The 17076-nt window shown below is 52.6% G+C and overlaps 1 protein-coding gene and 1 long non-coding RNA gene across 12 annotated transcripts; one reads left to right on the top strand and one right to left on the bottom strand.

Moving 5' to 3' along the window:
- Nucleotides 1-188: 188 nt before the first annotated feature.
- On the top strand, nt 189-17019 carry Plekha4 (pleckstrin homology domain containing A4). 4 transcript variants are annotated; one of them, XM_087200438.1, is made up of 20 exons: nt 189-720; nt 1127-1252; nt 2171-2278; nt 3276-3348; nt 3458-3558; nt 3712-3821; nt 4459-4674; nt 4996-5275; nt 5640-5714; nt 9206-9253; nt 9375-9455; nt 9532-9681; nt 11031-11129; nt 12804-12944; nt 13505-13667; nt 13736-13812; nt 14902-15063; nt 15585-15634; nt 16071-16183; nt 16566-17019. In XM_087200438.1, the coding sequence occupies exons 2-20, from the start codon at nt 1169-1171 to the stop codon at nt 16829-16831; spliced, it is 2397 nt and encodes a 798-aa protein (XP_087056564.1). In that variant the 5' UTR covers nt 189-720; nt 1127-1168; the 3' UTR covers nt 16832-17019. The 4 variants fall into 4 exon arrangements, with proteins under 4 accessions (XP_087056564.1, XP_087056565.1, XP_012921778.2 ...); XM_087200439.1 differs by having other exon boundaries at nt 1124-1252; XM_013066324.3 differs by having other exon boundaries at nt 1081-1252; nt 13568-13667.
- On the bottom strand, nt 5714-16212 carry LOC106007884 (uncharacterized). Of its 8 annotated transcripts, none has more exons than XR_015447107.1 (7): nt 16027-16212; nt 15445-15642; nt 15159-15327; nt 14338-14587; nt 8949-11486; nt 8556-8806; nt 5714-8146 (listed from the first exon to the last, which is right to left on the bottom strand). It is a non-coding gene; the product is annotated as an uncharacterized LOC106007884 (long non-coding RNA). The 8 variants fall into 8 exon arrangements; XR_015447105.1 differs by having other exon boundaries at nt 5714-7059; XR_015447109.1 differs by having other exon boundaries at nt 5714-8806; nt 8949-9826; nt 11365-11486.
- Nucleotides 17020-17076: the final 57 nt, after the last annotated feature.

Genomic DNA, 17076 nt, shown 5'->3' with positions numbered 1-17076 from the left:
GAGCTCTGAGATCAAGCCTCTTCTGCAGACCCCAAGGAGTCCCAGTGACAGCCCCATGGGGTCCTGGGAGTTGGGCCCCAGCCCCTCCCCTGAGCTGTGGGTGCTGCAGAGCCAGGGGTCAGGCTGTGGTGAAGCCAGCAGGGGCGGGGACAGCCAGGATTGGGAGGGGAGACAACAGCGTGGGAGGGTGGCAGAGGAAGGGAAAGACCAGTAGAGAGGAAAGAGAAACGGGAACTGGAGGAAGAGAGAAAGTGAGGAGGAGAATGGAAAGAGAGAGGGGGAGGGAATAACAGTCGTGGAGAGACAAGGAGAGAGAAAGAGAAAGAGTGAGGAAGAGATTGAGTGAGAGGGAGTCAGAGACTGCAGAAGAGAGAAAGTGGGAAGGAATGAGAGAGACACTCAGGCACAGACTCTAAACCTGAGAGAAAAAAGATTTGGGCTGAAGAAAGACTGGAAAGAGACAGACTGGGAAGAGAGAAATAGAAAGTGAGACTGGGGAAAGAGACGATCTAAAAGAAAAGTTGAGTGCGAGAAGGAAAAAGAGAGAGAGGAGAGAGAGCACAAGACAGTAGACAAAGCAGTGAGAGGGTGCGGGAGTGCTCAGGTGAGGACAGGGACCTGAACTATGAGGCCCAGTGCTTGAGAGACTGGGGAGGGGGGACTGCAACCGGCGCCCCTCATCCACAGCTCCTCTCCCTGTCACTGGGAGCCCAGAGCTGGGTAAGTTGCCTGCTTGGGCTGGGAGGGGGATTGGGGTGCACATTCCTGGAGCCTTGGGGTTTGGCTCAGGGCATTGGCAGGGATGTTTGGGGGCGCGTGTGGGAGGGCAGGAGACAGGTAGCCTGGGGCAGCAGGAAGGAGGCACGGAATAGGGGTCCCTGAGCACAGAGAGGGTCACATTCCTGGCTGGAGCCCAGAGGGCAGGAAGAAAGGAGTCCCTATTCCCAGCTGGGTGCAGACAGCTGCCCCCTTCCCGCAGCTGCCAGCGACGCCCACCTCTCTGGCACTGCTCTTGGTATGCAGTCCAGGCCACGGCCTCCCCCAGCCCCCAGCCCCAGACAACAGGCTCTTTCTCCTCAGCCTCCTCTGACCTCTGAGCCCCTGACCCGGTCCCCGTGCCCAGCAGGGTCGGCTGCAGAGCCTCAGCTCCTCTCTGCCCCGGGGCTGGATGGAGGAGGGCCGACCTCGGAGCAGCCTCAGCCTGGCCAGCAGCGCCTCCACCCTCTCTTCGCTCAGCACCCTGAGCGCCAAGGTGCGTGCTTCCTGGCGGGCCTGGGGAGGACGCCCGGCTCTGGGCCACTCTCTGTACCCCCTGCTTTGTGCCACCCGAGGGCCTCGGGTTTTTAAGGATTAGGATCCTCAGAATGGGCTCAGCAGCTGCTGGGAATCTGCAGCCACTCCCAGCTCGGTCCCCACCCCTCCCATTTTCCTAACTCTCAGCTAGAGTAATGACTTTGGCTGCTGACCGAGCTGCCACTCCCCAGCCGAGGGCCCCTTGTTACCAAGATGTGTGACTACCATGGTGAGGGCTGGGGACACCCTGTCCTGTCTCTGTCCCTGTCCTCTGGCCACTCAGGAAAGCCAGCAGGAAAGACTCCTCTTGACCGAAAGGCCCTTGGGATGCCGAGCTACTTTCATCCCCATGTCACCCTGGCCCCACGTTCATTGAGGACACCCATTTTCATGTTCTCTTGCCACTTCCGGCATCCCAAGTTAAAAACCCGGCCACTCTGTCCCAGCCTCGGGCAGCAGCGCCTCCATGGAGGGGCATCCTGTGGCAACCTTGTTCTGTGGCGACCCCATCTGAGCCAGGCAGAGGGATTTAAAGCCCCACTTTGGCCATGCTTGCTGGGGTTGTGACAGCCCAGCACTGAGCCATCCTGCTGATGGGACCGTTGACAGTCCCAGTTCAGATCCCTAAGGCTCTACCTCTCCCTGGCCTTTGTGGCGAAGGGCATCCTCTTCGTGGCAGTGGGCCCCTGATTCCCAGAGTTCTCCCCCTCCTTGTTTGGCCCTGAATCCCTCCCTCCACCATCAAGTAGTCGCTCTACTCTGCACCATGAACAGCCCACAGCGCTGGACTCAGCCCTCCCTGCCTGGCTCTCATGGTCACCTCTGGCCAGCGCCTCCCACGTGAAGCCTGGTTCACTTCTGCCCCTTCTCTCTGCAGAAGCCGGCCCGGGCAGTAAACAAGGTCCACACCTTTGGGAAGAGGAGCAATGCGCTCCGAAGGGACCCCAACCTGCCTGTACACATCCGAGGCTGGCTTCACAAGCAGGTGGGGTGAGCTGGAAACAGAAGGATGCTGGAGGCTGTGCCCCCCACTGTCTGCTTCTTTCCTTCCGGGGTCCCACGTGTGCTTCTTTTTTGCTATCCCTGCCTCTCCCCTTCTGTCATTGTTTCATTCATTCATCTATTCAGTACTATTTCTTGAACACTAATCAAGGGGACATATCATAAAAGTACATATGTTACACTCAAGGTTAACACAGGGAGAGGGATAGCTAGGTGTGATGGTTCACACTTGTAATTCCAGCATTCAAGAGGCTGAGGCAGGAGGACCTCGGTGAATTCAAGGCCAGCTATGTAATGAGTTCTGTGCCAGCTTGAACTACATAGTGAGACTTGAAAGCCCAATGGTCCTGCAGGAGCAAGAGCAGGAGCCAAAATCCTCATATCTAGAGCAAGCCAAGTAGAGAGAAACTGGTGGGGTAGCAAGGCAGTGGTTCTCAGCCTTGGTATGGAGACCAACAGTAACAGGATTCCTGGGGAACTCAGTAGAAATGCAAACGATGAGGCCCCACCCCAGCTCTACTGAATCAAAAACCCTGGGGAGAAGCCCAGAAATCTGTGGTTTGTTTGTTCGTTTATTTAGACAGGGTCTCCATATGTCCGCTGGCCTTGAACTCACTATGTAGTCCTGGCTGGCCTCAAACTCAAGGTGATCCTTCTGCCTCAGCTGCTATCACACTTGGGTGCTTGTTTGGTTTTTGAGACAAGGTCTCGCTGTGTATCAGAATGGCCTCGAACTCACTATGCAGAATCTGTGTCACTCAGCCACAACACACTCACTTCTGGCTCTCTCTCTGAATCTGTTGAATCAAACACTCCTCTGCCTCCCTTCTCCTTGGTCTCTATCAGCCCTGTGACACTTCTCGATCTCTGTCCCTCATGTCTGTGCCTCTCTCCCATCTCTACAGGTCTCTTTCTCCTCCCTCTGTGCCCACTTTCTCCTCTCCTTTCTACTCAGGCCTTCCTCCCATCTCTCTCCCTAGGACAGCTCTGGGCTCCGGCTCTGGAAGCGCCGCTGGTTCGTCCTTTCTGGCCATTGCCTCTTCTATTACAAGGGTCAGTGCCCCAGCTGGATGGGCGGGAAGGTACGGGCCACAGCCACACTTCCCTCTGCCTCCTGGCCTCCTGATACCTTTGTGATCCCTGACCCCAGCTCCCTTTGCAGACAGCCGCGAGGAGAGCGTGCTAGGCAGCGTCCTGCTCCCCAGCTACAGTGTCCGGCCAGATGGGCCCGGAGCCCCCCGAGGGCGACGCTTCACCTTCACCGTGAGTCCCTTCATCCTCCACGGTACCAGCTCAGGGATGGGCACCGGAAGGGGAGGTGGGCGTGCATTGGAGACCCCATTACTGGGGCTAAAAGGTCTTGACCAGGGTCCACGGCCGGCGTCCTGTTGTTTAGAGGGCCCTCTGCTCCCGCAGGCAGAGCACCCGGGCATGAGGACCTACGTCCTGGCGGCTGACACCTTGGAGGACCTGCGGGGCTGGCTGCGGGCCTTGGGCCGGGCCTCCCGCGCGGAGGGTGACGACTGGTGAGTGACGGTCCGGGCCACGCCCCTGACTTCTTTTCTGAGCAGAATCATCCCAAACTTCTCCCTCGTGACCCCTTGGATGTCCAATCACTCATCTTCTAGCCAAGGGGATTCCTTCTTTCAGCCCCCCTCCCCCAGGGAACTTCAGTCCTTCCAATCAAAAAGTCTTTTGCTTTAAGCTCCGCCCACCAGCCTGTCTAGCCTTGCAGCACAAATCTGACCCACACTCGGGCCCAAGAATTATCCATATGTCACACATTCTGATTGGGTGCTTCAGAAATCTCCATCCCTTGAGGCTGACCCCTAAGCAATAGCAGCTGAAAGATCAGATTTTTTGAAAAAAATGGCAGACTATCTCTTAGGCTCTGTCCCTGCCTTTTCCAGTTTTCAGCCTGGAGACTCCACTCCCTGGTTCAGTCTTTCTCGTAGTCCAGGAGATTTGGTCTTGGACCTGGTGGCCCTGTACAAATCACTTCCACATCCGTGGCCTCAGTTTCCAAATCTGCAAAAAGAGTGCAGGGATGGACAGCGTACTGTTTCCCCTTTTGGGGTGGGTTGCTCTGTCTGCATCTGTGAAGAGACTAGGGCTGTAATGAGGGTCAGGGGAGTGATGTGTCTTTCTGTGCCCACTTGTTAGTGGGCCACCCAGGTCACCCCCTCGCCCCCAGCCTGGGGAGGGCCCTGGTGGCCCCGGGGGTCCTCCGGAGGTGAGCAGAGGGGAAGAGGGGCGCATCTCAGAATCATCAGAGGTGGCTCGGTTCTCCAGAGGTCGTGACCCACCCGGGCTGCTGGCTCCCAGCCCCACCGCGGACCTCCAGTCTGGACCCAGGGGTCGCAGGACCAGGAGCCCGGAGTGAGTTGGGCCGAGTGGCCTTGAGGGCGTGGCCTAAGCGGAGGGCGGAGCTGGGGAGTGGTTGGGGCGTGGCTTAACATTTTCTGCTTTACTACTTGAGAGTTGCTGGGGTTCCTGTGGGGTCACAGCCTATGGGGAGAAGTTCTGAGGAGATCCCACGAAGGAGACATTAGCCAGGATCTGCCCCGCAGAGGGGCATTCTACTCCACAGCGACAGAGAGAACCCTGAAGCAAGATGCCCTTTAGGCTGACGTGAAAGGCAGAGAGGTGGATGGGGGTGGCTCTAGTTGACTCAGTTCCCCGATTCTCTCCTTCCCACAGTCTGTTCGCGCCCCTCTCTCGCCCTCCCTCCCCGCTGAGTCTTCCCCGACCCTGGTCCGCTCCTGCGCAGCGACTCTCGCCCTCCTCAGGAGACAGAGCGCTCCCTGCCCGACCTCACACCCCTTTGAGTCGCATTGATGTCCGGCCTCCTTTTGATTGGGGGCCTCAGCGACAGACTCTTTCCCGGGCCCCCACACCCCGCCGAGGACCCTCCTCTGAAGCTGGCGGAGGGCGGCGTCCCAGAAGCCCCCAAAACTGGAGTCAGGAGCCCAGAACACAGGTGAGTGGAGGGGAATGAGGGACTACATTTCCCATGAGCCATCGGGACTATCTTTCCAGGATGACCTTTTCCAGGCCGATGCCCCTAGGCCTCATGGGGATTGTAGTACCTAATGTATCATGCTATTTTCTCCGATCCTTCTGGATTTATAGCCCAGAATATCATAGCTAATTCTTATCAGCTTGTGGGCTGCTTTGCCAACCTAGACCACTTATTAGCATACTCTAAGGGTAGTTCAGAAAATTGGGGATCTCAGTTCTGAACCTGAGTCTCCTAGGCCTTTCTATTCTGAGCATACCTACTGTGATATCTGATACTAGGATGAAGCAATTTCTAAACATCTCTAATTCATTATTCCCCCCAGGTTCCCTCTGGCTCCTCCACTTATCTCCAGCTACCCCCAAGACCCCCTGGGACCCGGGCATCCACGGTTTTATTGGTAGGTATCCTGCCACTCCCAGAATCTACCAGAGTCTCTTCTCTTGCTTTCTTTGCTAGGAGAAATGTTATTTCCTGGCCTAGGAGCTTCAGAAAACTAGGTATTCCACGGTCCTCGAGTAGGTGGTTGTGTTTGTTTCCTGTGGCTGCTGAAACAAAGCACCACAAACTGGGTGGTTTAAAACAACTGCAGTTGGTTTTGCCACCCTCTGGCTGCAGAAGTCTGAAGTTGAGGTGGCAGCTTGTCCAAGGCCATGCTCTTTCTGAGGGCTCTGAGGGGGGATCTGCCCAAGCTCCTCTCCTAGGTCCGGGTGTTGGCAAAACCCTTGCAGTTCTGTGGCAAGTATCATCCCATCCCTGGTCCCTGCCTCTATGATCATGTGACCCTCTTCCTTTTGTCTATCTTTGTCTCTCTGTCGCTGGGTTCTGGAGTTCTAGGGATGCCTTCTAGAGAGTCTTTCTAGGTTCTTCTTGTCCTGAACAAAGAATTTGGACAAAACAAACACAAAAGGTAGTGAAGTTTTACATTTATTAAAAGTAGGAAGCCATGGGGCCAGGGATTTAGCTCAGTGGTTTCGCCACCTGCTGCACAAGTGCAAGGACCCAAGTTCGATCCCTGGTACCAAAAAAAAAAAAAAAAAGTAGGAAGCCAGGTGTGGTGGTGCATGCCTGTAATCTCAGTGCTTGGGAGGCTGAGGCAGGAGAATCATTGCTAGTTCAAGGCCAGCCTGGGTTACATAGTGAGTTCAAGACTGGCCTGAACTACATAGTGAAACCCTGCCTCAAAAAACAAATAAACAAAAATTATTAAAAGTAGGAAAGGAAACATACCTTCAGAGTGAGTTAGGGCCAACTAAAAGTAGGAAAAGAAGTATACTCTACGGGGTAAGAGCAGACCACAGTAAGGAGAGTGTGTGGTGGCCAAGAGCACAATGGCGGCCATCTTTGTACCTTCCACTCCTCAGGCTGACTTCAGTCTTCACTGTCCTATCAGAAACCTGCTTGAATTCTTGAGAGAAGAATTGCCAGGTGCAGGGCTTGGGTACCTATACTAGTCACACCCACTTGCCCAGCCAACTGGCCACACCCTAATCTCCCGCCTCATCTGTGTCTCCTTGTATAAGATTTCACTGTGACTTATGTCCTAGGACAAAATTAACACAATTCACTTTAACAAGCTTAGGGGCTTTATTTTTGAATCTAGACTTAGACAACACTTTATTCCCAAAATAGAGTTAAGTGCTGGGCGTGGTGGTACACACACCTGTGATTGAAGCACTCCAGAGGCCGAGGGAGGAGGATCATTGAGTTCAAACCCAGCCTGTGCTACATAGTTCAAGGCCAGCCTGGAATATATAGTGAGACCCCGTTTCAAAAAACAAAACAAAAAAGAACAAAAAAATTCCCCTAAATAGAGCAAGTGATCCAATGGGCTGAACAGACAAAAAAAGGTTGATGCACACCTATGATCCCAGCTCCTGGGGAGGCACAGTAGGAGGATCATAAGTTCAAGATGAACCTCAGCAGCATGAAGCTTTGTTTCAAAAAAGGTGGGGGAGGTCCGGGGATTTAGCTTAGTGGTTCAGCTGCCTGCACAAGGTCCCAAGTTCGATCCCCATACCAAAAAAGGGGGGGGGCATTGGTCATTTTGAAGTTACTTTCTTTGTGAGGATTGGACAAGGAGAAAGAACAATAGAAAAATAACTGATTAGTTAACATTGGATTACTTCAGTTCTTTGGTTTTCTTCTTTTTTACTCGTACTAGGGATTGAACCTACCTAGGGCCTTTGCACAAAGCTACATCCTCAGCCCCTTTAAAAAATTTTTTAAAATTTTGAGATAAGTTCTCATTAAGTCACTAAACTACCCAGGTTGGACTCAAACTTGTGATCCTCCTGCCTCAGCTTCCCAGAGTGCTGGGATTTATAGGTGTGCACCACCATGCTGGGTAATTAAGTTTTTAAAATTTTATTTAAAATTTTAAAACAAGGTTCTCCATAAATAGCTAAGTTGCCCAGGCTGGGCTAGAAATTGTGGTCCTTCTATCCCAGTCTCTTAAGTAGTTTGTCAGGTTACTTGTTTTGTGTAAGGAATAAAGAGAGGGAAGTTCCTTATCATGTCAAATGAAATTGGCCTGTTTTCCCTGGCATGGTGGTATACACCTGTCATCCCAGCATGAGAGGCTGAGGCAGAAGGATCACTGTGAGTCCGAGGGAAGCCTCAGCTACATAGTGAGTTCAAGACCAGCCTAACTACATAGTAAGACCTTGTCTCAAAATAAATAAATAAATTAAAAAAAAAAAAAAGAGGTGGTGCCTGTCTCGAAAGCACAAGGTCCAGAGTTCAATCCCTGGTACCAAAAAAAAAAAAAAAAAAAAGAGGGGCTGGGGATTTAACTTATGCCTGGCACCTCCAAGGTCCTAAGTTTGATTCCTGGTACAAAAAAAAAGAAAGAAAGATATTAGTCTGTTTTGGAAATGTGGCTATTATCTCTATAATCCTGATTTCTCAGAAGGTCAGATAAACAGCTTATTACTTCCAGCTTCAAGATGTGGAACTTTCATTTTAGCAGGTCTGCTGGAGCCCAGGGCAGGCATCTGTTACCAATGGCCTCTTGTAATTTTCTTCTAAGTTTTTGGGGTTTTTTTTGGTACGGGGGATCGAACTTGGGTCCTTGCACTTGCGCAGCAGGCATAGAAACCACTGAGTTAACTCCCTGGCTATCTGTAACTTTTATTTAACACTTACACCTGCAAACATTCTATTTCCAGATAAGGTCCCGTTCTCAGGTATTGGGGAAGGGACTTGGACATATCTTTTTGGAGTACGTGAGTTAACTCACCAAGAAGCGAAGGCTTTTCAGATTGCAAGGGGGGGGGGGCTTTCCGGGCAAGGAGGACCCTTCTGTGCCCTTCAGGAGATTCCTGTGATAAGGGAGGGAGAGAAGCAGGGGGCTCTGGTCCTCAGAGAAAAGGTTCTGCCAGAGGAGATGGCTCGAATCTGTAGTCCCAGCACTTGGAGGCTGAGGCAGGAAGATCACTGCAACTTGGAGGCTAGCCTGGGCTAGCTACATAGTGAGTTCAAGGCAAGACCCTGTGTCAAGAAGAAAAAAGACATAAATGAATAAATGAGTAAATAAAGTTTGTCCATTAATTATATTTGCTATGTATTTTTTTAGAAGCAGGGTCTCACTGCATAGTTCAGGTTGGCCTTGAACTCACAGTGATCCTCCTACCTCAGCCTCCAGAGTGCTGGGATTATAGGTGGGCACCAAGACACCAGGCTTCTTAGTTACTCTTATCTTGGTACATGCAGAGTTGAAAGTTCATGGTACCCCAAGAAGACAGATGCAATGTGAAAGCAGAGAGCTGTTTTCCTGGGTTGCACTGTCCATCAGACATCTGCAGGCCCAAGGAAATAGTGGTTTTGGCACCAAGCTTCATTAAGGACCCACCTGGCCCCTGTGACCCCTGACTTTTCTCCTCCTTCTAGCCAGGTCCCCCGCTGGACTCAACCCTCCACCAAAGCTTGGAGACAGATGTAAGTTCCCGGATACAGCCCTTCCTGGGGTCCCAGAGCTGGGGAGAGGATGTTCTAGATGGTGTGGGGAGGGGATGACCCAAGTAGGGTCTCTGAATGGCTCCTCCTCTCCTTTCTGCAGAGCCTGCTGACCAAACTGTGCGGTCAGGACCGGCTCCTGAGGAGGCTGCAGGAGGACATCGACCAGAGGCAGGAGGAGAAGGTGCTGGGCTGAGAGCATGGCCACTTTGCCGCCAGGCTGTGGCTCCGGAAGTCTGATCGCCTCCTCTCTTCTGCAGGTGCAGCTAGAGGCCGCCCTGGAGCTGACCCGGCAGCAGCTGGGCCAGGCCACCAGGGAGGCTGCCACTCCTGGCAGGACCTGGGGTCACCAGCGCCTCCTGCAGGACCGCCTGGTCAGCGTGAGGGCTGCCCTGTGTCACCTGACTCAGGTGAGAGGCTGAGGGGTCCTCCCAGGACGGGGTTCTGGAGAGCTCCATCGCTCCTGCTGTGCAGTAACCTTGGTCATCTGGGAAGCAGCCAGCAAGAGCAGAGTCTCTGGGTGGTTTCTTTTTCTTGTTAGTTTTATTTGTAGTGCTGGGGATTGAACCCAGGGCCTTCACACAGAGCTACATCCCCAGCCTTTTAAAATTTTTTATTCTGAGACAAGGTCTCAGGGCTGGGGGTGTAGCTTAGTGATAACGGCCCTAGGCTCCATTCCCAGTACAGAGAGAGATGGACAGACAGACAGACAGATAGACAGAGAGAGCTAAGTGACTAAGTTGCCCAGGCTCGGCTTGGTTTTGGGATCTTTCTTTTTTTTCCCTTTCAAGTCTTTTTTTAAGTTTATGTTTATATCTCTTGATCTCCTATTTCTTTTTGCCACCCTTTGGCTCTTTTTTTATTTTTTTGGTGCCAGGAATCAAACCCAGGGCCTCCCACTTGCCAGCCAGGTGCTGTGCTACATCTCCCTTTCTTTCTTTTTTGGTGGTGTTTTCTTTTTATTAATAGCAAAACATTTACTAGTACATTTTTTTTTTTTTTGGTACCGGAGATCGAACTTGGGACCTTGCGCTTGCGAGGCAGGCGCCGGAACCACTGAGCTAAATCCCCAGCCCTTACTAGTACATTTTAGGCATACGTAATGCTAACACTCACTGTGGGGAATGTGCAGCTGTACATGGTACATCCCACCTCTTTTTTCCCATTCCAACCCATCCTCAAGTCCCCTCCCCTCTCTATGTACAAAAGCTTTGTTTCCATTTTTTCCTTCTATTTTTCATTTTTTTTGTGTGTCCCTTCCTTCCTTTCTCCCTTCCTCTTCCTTTGTTCCCCTTCCCATTTGAACATTTTCTTCCCATTTCTGGTTTGGGATCGTTCTGCCTCAGCCTCCCAGAGTACTGGGCTTTTTTTTTTGGTGGGGGGGCAATTGGACTAGGGCCACATCAGCAGGTGACTTTGATTGGGTTCCCTGGGTTTGCCTGAGCTACCACCCCCCTCCCAGTAGCTGGATGACCTTAGAAAAGTCATTTCAGCTGGATGTGGTGGCACCTGCTTGCAATCCCAGGATTCTGGAAGGCTGAGTCATGAGGATTGCATCAGGGAAACTCTGACTTGTCCACACTAAAGACACTCCCTGGAATGCAGGTTTCATATTGACTCTGGAGTTCCCCTAGGCCCAGCACAGCGGCCCCAGGGTGTCTTGGCCCAGGCCTCCCCTCCACCCCTAGGTCTGGAGAAGATGGGGAAAGATCTGGAGAATAGGCTGCTGACTTGTGTTTCCTCCTTTCTGTGACCTGAGGAGCGAGAGCAGGTTTGGGACGCGTACAGAGGCCTGGAGCAGGAGCTGGGCACCTTACGAGAGACCCTGGAGTACCTGCTGCACCTCGGGTCCTCCCAGGTACATCCTCCCTTCGCCGGGCCCAAGCCCAGCCTCAGACCCAAGGGAAATCCTTGGGCAGTAAGCCTTTCCCACAGAGCCGAAGCCCCGCCCACTCAACCCAATCCCAGTCCCTCAATCCTTTATTCTATGCTCTTTTTTTTGTACCGGGGATCAAACTCCTTGCAAAGCAGGCGGCTAAACCACTAAGCTAAATCCCCAGCCCTCTAAAATCTTTATTGTAGTTGAGACCTACCTTTTGGCTATAACTGCACTGCCCTCCATTCTAAATCTCTCCTCCGTGTGGAAGCCCTGCCCCCATTGGCCAAGTTCTTGTCTGGCGACATGCTTCCTGACTGTTGCTGTTAAATTTATCCTCTAGAAAGACAAAGAAAAAAACAAAAGAAGTCTATTCCTTACTGCACAAGCAGCACCTAAAATATAAAACCCCTTGCTTAGCCTCTGATTTAGTTCTTCATTCTACGCCGACTTAGGTAGTTCTAAATCATATATCTTTAGATCACAACACTGACTTCTCATCTACGCAAGAGGCTGAGGCAGGAGGATTGCAAGTTCGAGGCCAACCTGGGCCACTTAGGAGACCATGTCTCAAAACTAAAAGTAAATAAAAACAAACACACCTGGGAAAAAAAGAAGAAAAAAATAAATAAATAAATAAAGGGGGTGGGAATGTGGCTTAGTAGTAGATTGCTTGCCTAGGCTATTCAATCTCCACCACTGCAGAAACAAAACAGAGACAAACAATAGTTTGTAATGATGACAAAAATTTAAATACTTAAGAATAAATCTAGTGAAAGATATGCAAGATATCTCCTCTGGTTTTTTATTGTTTTTTGGTTTTTTTGGTACTGGGGATTGAACTCAGGACCTTGCGCTTGCAAGGCAGGCGCTGTAACCACTGAGCTAAATCCCAGGCCCAAGAACTCTATTCTGAACACCACAAAACATCATCAGTATGGGGCGGGGATTTAGCTCAGTGGTTACGGTGCCTGCCTTGCAGGAGCAAGGTCCCAAGTTCGATCCCCGGTACCCAAAAAAAAAAAAATCATCAGTAGACATTAAAATCTAGAGATGGAGAGGTTTACATGTTCATCAGTAGGAACGACAACAAGGTAAAGATGCCTGGATGGGGACCTGTCACCCTGGTACGGATTTGGAAGAGTTTTCTGTAGATTGACAGGGGATCCTAAACTGTTGATAAAAGTGTAGAAGGCCAGAAATCACCAAGACACCATCCTGAGGACCAGCACACCTGGATGTCACCTCCCTTGGATGAAAACGCCACAGTTACTAAGACAGCAAATGTCCTGTGGCCAAGGCTTAGAGAGGGGGACAGCTGGATTAGAAGCGGGCGTCAGGGGTGGGTTTTTTTTTTGGTACCGGGGATTGAACTCTGGTCCTTGTGATTGCAAGGCAAGCGGCGAAACCACTGAGCTAAATCCCTGGCCCTAGAAGCAGGGGTCAGAGACCTACTCCTGGATATTTACCTAGCCTCTGAGACTGAAGAGGCGCTGAGGAGCAGGAGAGAAAAGACAGTCTCCTCACTTCCGTTGGTCCCATGGGGGGAAAAATCCTGACTCCATAAACTGTGCCCCAGTTCAGATCCTTTGGGGAAGAGGAGCTGGAACCCTCCTGGAATTTCCCACCTTCAGTAACAGCCCTTTCCCTCCCCAGGACAGAGCGTCGGCCCAGCAGCAGCTGTGGATGGTGGAGGACACGCTGGCAGGGCTGCGGGGCCCCAAGAAACCGCCCCCCGCCACTGAGCCTAACTCCCCTTCCCCTGCGCTCCAAGGCGAGGAGTCCTCTGAGAGGGAGGTGAGGCTCACATCTCTCCTTCCCCAGCTTCCCGTCCCATCTGCCCCTGCCCAACACATTCCCCTGCTCTTTCCTCTCCCTTGATCAGCCAGCCAATTTTTGTTGTTGTTTCTTTGTCAAGTTTTGAGACAGAGTCTCCCTGTGTAGTTCAGGCTGGCCTTTAACTCACTGTGTAGCCCAGATGGGCCTCCAACTTGCAGGGATCCTCCTGCCTCAGCTTCTCAAATTGTGGGGTTACAGGCGTGTGCCTGCAATGGACTGGGGATATGAGTTAGTGGTGGAGGACTTGCTTGGCTTTCACAATGCCAAGTTCAATCCCTAGAAACACACACACACACACACACACACACACACACACACACACACACACACACACAAAGGCTGGGTGTGGTGGCTCATGCCTGTAATCCCCGAACCCGAAAGCCTGAGGTAAGAGGATTGCCATGAATTCAAAGCCAGCCTGGGCTACATAGCAAGACCCTGTTTCAAAAAAAATATAACAAAACAAAAATAAAATGAGGATTAGGTTTACAATCATACTCTTCCTCATACTGTCTCAGTTGCTGAAAAGGAGCAATGATGACATGACCATCGTCACCAATCCGCTCCCCCATCCCCTCCAGAGCCTTCCAGAGTCCCTGGAACTCAGCTCCCCGAGGTCCCCCGAGGCTGGCCGGGGCCGGCCCCCTGGAAGTGACAGAGACCTTGGCAGCCTGAGCTCAGGTGAGTATCCCGGTGGGGCGCTGTGTCCTGGCTCTCCTGTGCTCACCCAGGCCCCTCTGTCCTTGCAGGCCTGGCGTCTCCCAGAGTGTCCCGGGCTTCCAGCCCTGAGGGCCGACGCCCCTCCTCCCCGATGCTGGGGACCAAGGTAGGCTGTCCACGTGGGTCCTCCCACCGCTCTCGTGGCCCTGTGATCTGACCACCACAGAGCCCAATCCTGGGGACACAGCTGGGAGTGGCAGGTTCTAAAGCCATACCCAGAGCAGGGAGCTCGCTATCTGTGAGACCCCTGGCACTCATCTTGATCTCTGCTACTTTTTTGTTGTTGTTGTTGTTGCCTTTGAGACAGGGTCTCATTATGTAGTCCAGGCTGGCCTTACACTCCCTGTGTAGCCCAAGGTGGCCTAGAACTCTCGGCAATCCTCCTGCCTCAGCCTCCCAAGTGCTGGGATCACAGATATGTGCCACTACACCCAGCCATGTCCTCAGTCTTGAAGGAGGATGCAACAGACCAGGCAAACTTAGGGATAATAAACCTTGCATCTCTAGTTTTTAGACACAGACTCCATAACTGATTAACCTGCCTAGGGCATGTAGAGTTGAGCAGGAATCCGATCCCACATTTGAATAAAGCAATCCAAAATAAAATGTGGGCAGAGGCGCCAAGCTTTACCTTGCTTCTGGTTACCCATTGAGCATCTTCAAGTCCAGCTCTAACAATGAGACGATTAAGAGAGTCCAGGACCTCCAGTGGTTGCAAATAGTACCCGGATTTAGTGAGTGCTTTATTCATTCTTCATCACCTGGGCTTTTCACCTGCAAGGCAAGAGCTGCACCACAGTGCTCCCTGTAATCCCAGGCTCTAGGAGGTGGAGGCAGAAGGATCACAAGTTCCAGGCCAGCCTGGGTGATTTATTGAGACCCTGTCTCAAAATATAAAAAAGGCCTGAGGATGTAGCACAGTGCGAAGGCTCTGGGTTCAGTCCCCAGTACCACATGACAAAAACAAAACCCTGGGGGCCCGGGGATTTAGCTCAGTGGCACTGTGCTGGCCTGCCTCGCAAGTGCAAGGTCCTGAGTTGGATCCCCAGTACCAAAACAAAAATAAAAACAAAACTCTGAATCACTGTGGTGAACTGACTGGGAAGGGCCAGACTGCAGGTGGGGAGGGTCAGGAAGAGGAGATGAAGAGGTGCCTCTGCTCTTTGGGGTGTTTCGGGACTTCTGATCTCCCCAGGCCCCCTCCACCCGGCCCAGAATGAGTGCCCAGGAGCAGCTGGAGCGCATTCGCAGGAACCAGGACAGTGGACGGCCCCTCCTGCGCCCCGCCTCCCCCCGGCTCCTCACCCTGGGGAGGACATTGTCCCCAGCCAGATGCCAGCCTGACACGGAGCAAAGGGTGAGAGCGGGAGGGCTGGGGGTGGATGGGGGACAGTGGAGGGTCCTTACTCCTAGTGCCTCAGTTTCCCTCTGGAAAATGAGGACACTCCCTACCTCCTTGCCCTGAGCTGAGTTTCCAGATCACCCCAACTTGTGCTTGTCAGCTTCCTGGCTCTCCTACTGCTGGGTGGGCAGAGCCGTGAGGAGAAAACACAGGTGATTTCCTTCAGGGCGGGGGTCACAGACCTAGATGAGAGCCTAGTTTTTCTTTTCAGCTGCTCTGCTGTCAAAGAAAAAAAATATTTGAGCAATTAGAGCAATTGATTTTCTTCCGTATTATAACAAAGAAAGCACCCGGAACTGAAAAGCAGAGTGTTGTCAGTATCTCAGAGGGCTTCACCTTAAGACTCTTAGAGGAAGGAATTAGATAAGTCATAGGTGTGTATCCATGCGCGCACAATGTCCTCTCTGAGCGCCCTTCTTCAAAATGAGAAGGTGAGGTTTCTAGGTCAGGGCTCCAATGGCCCACTTCTTTTCCAGGCTGTCCTAGGAGCTCCAAAATGGCCCAGAAGCTCGGGGTCCTGGAGCAGGTGAGGAACTGGAGGGGCATGAAGAGAAAAACATAAATGGGGGTGCTTGGAGCAGTGTTACCCCTCCTGAGTACTGAACTACAGGTCCCAGAACTCTAATCGCCGATTGATATCCTGGGGTATCAGAAACAAAACCAAGAAGCCCTCCATCACAGTGAGAACTGCCCTTTCCAGGTCTTCTCTTGGCGGGTATCAGACCCCGGCCCTCCATCCGGGGGTTTCAGTAACATTGAGGCGCGAGTGGACTACAAATCCCATAATGGCCAGGGTCTGTGTTTAAACCCGGCAGAGATACTGCTCAGGACTACAACTCCCAGAGGGCTAAGGGCGACCGAGAACTAAACCATCCCCCCCACCCCCGGTACCCAGCACGCCCCCTGGGCCCAGCCTACCTTTTCTTTTTTCTCTCATTTGATTTCCAATCTACCTTTTTCAGTCCCAGGAACACTAGCCACTACTTGCCTACATCCGAAGGCCACAGGGAGCGGGTCCTCAGCCTGTCCCAAGCCCTGGCCTCTGAGGCGTCGCAGTGGCACAGACTGAGGACAGGTAAGGACCACTGATGGCGCACTCCTGGGTTTTAGCGTAGGGTGGTGTTGAGAGTGTGCAGGGATTGGGAATTCTGGGTCCCAGGTAGAAGGGGACCGGGGTTAGGGTCAAGAAGGGTCTAGACCAAGGTGCCTAGAAGGCTGGCAGCTGAGTCTCGGGTAGGAATGGATTATGGGTCTGGACTACTGGATCTGAGAAGGGGATGTTTGGGGCTGGATTCCTGGGTGAGAGGGAGGAGAGTTGGGGCCTGGACTCCCGGATCTGAGGGAAGAGAGGCTGAGCCTGGATCCCCAAATCTGGGAGAAGTGCCTTGCGGGCTGGATTCCTGGGTCGCAATCTCCGAGTCCTGTCCTAAAGTTTGCCGATCTCATTCCCGACTCAGCCTCTCCAGGTGGGAATTTGGACTGTCTCGATGACCTTCTCCCTTCTGTGCCTCAGTCGGACCCCACGCCCTTGGTCACCTCGCCTCCGAGATCCCCCGCAATGACCAATTCCGGTTCCACTGGATTCTCTGGGCGAGGAGGTGGGCGAGGCGGAAGTCCCTTCCCCTGGGAGCCCACCTGGGCCTCCGGGAACGCCCCTCCAGCCCCGAGCCAAGGCGAGGGGGCGTGGCCTCTGAGGGTCACTCTGTTACAGTCCAGTTTCTAGCTTGAGCCTGCGAGGGGGCCAATCAGAGCGTGGGGGCGTGGCCTGGAGGTACCGCCTGGATATCTGCGGCCACTCAGGGCACTTGGGGGTGTGGTCTGGTCTGCACCTATGGGCTGGGAGGCGCCTGGTTTGTACCTGCAGTTTGGTTTTCCCACTGTCTAAATTTGGATTAAAACTTTGAACTTTTAGTCAATAGTTTTCTTTTTTTTTGGTACCGGGGATCGGACTTGGGACCTTGAGCTTGC

This window comes from Heterocephalus glaber, unplaced genomic scaffold (assembly GCF_053883595.1).
Source record: "Heterocephalus glaber isolate CG9 unplaced genomic scaffold, H.glaber_assembly_v1.0 deba00001744, whole genome shotgun sequence".
Lineage (NCBI taxonomy): Eukaryota > Metazoa > Chordata > Mammalia > Rodentia > Bathyergidae > Heterocephalus > Heterocephalus glaber.
Note: the sequence above shows the minus strand (reverse complement) of the source record. Positions and strands in the feature narration are given on the sequence as shown.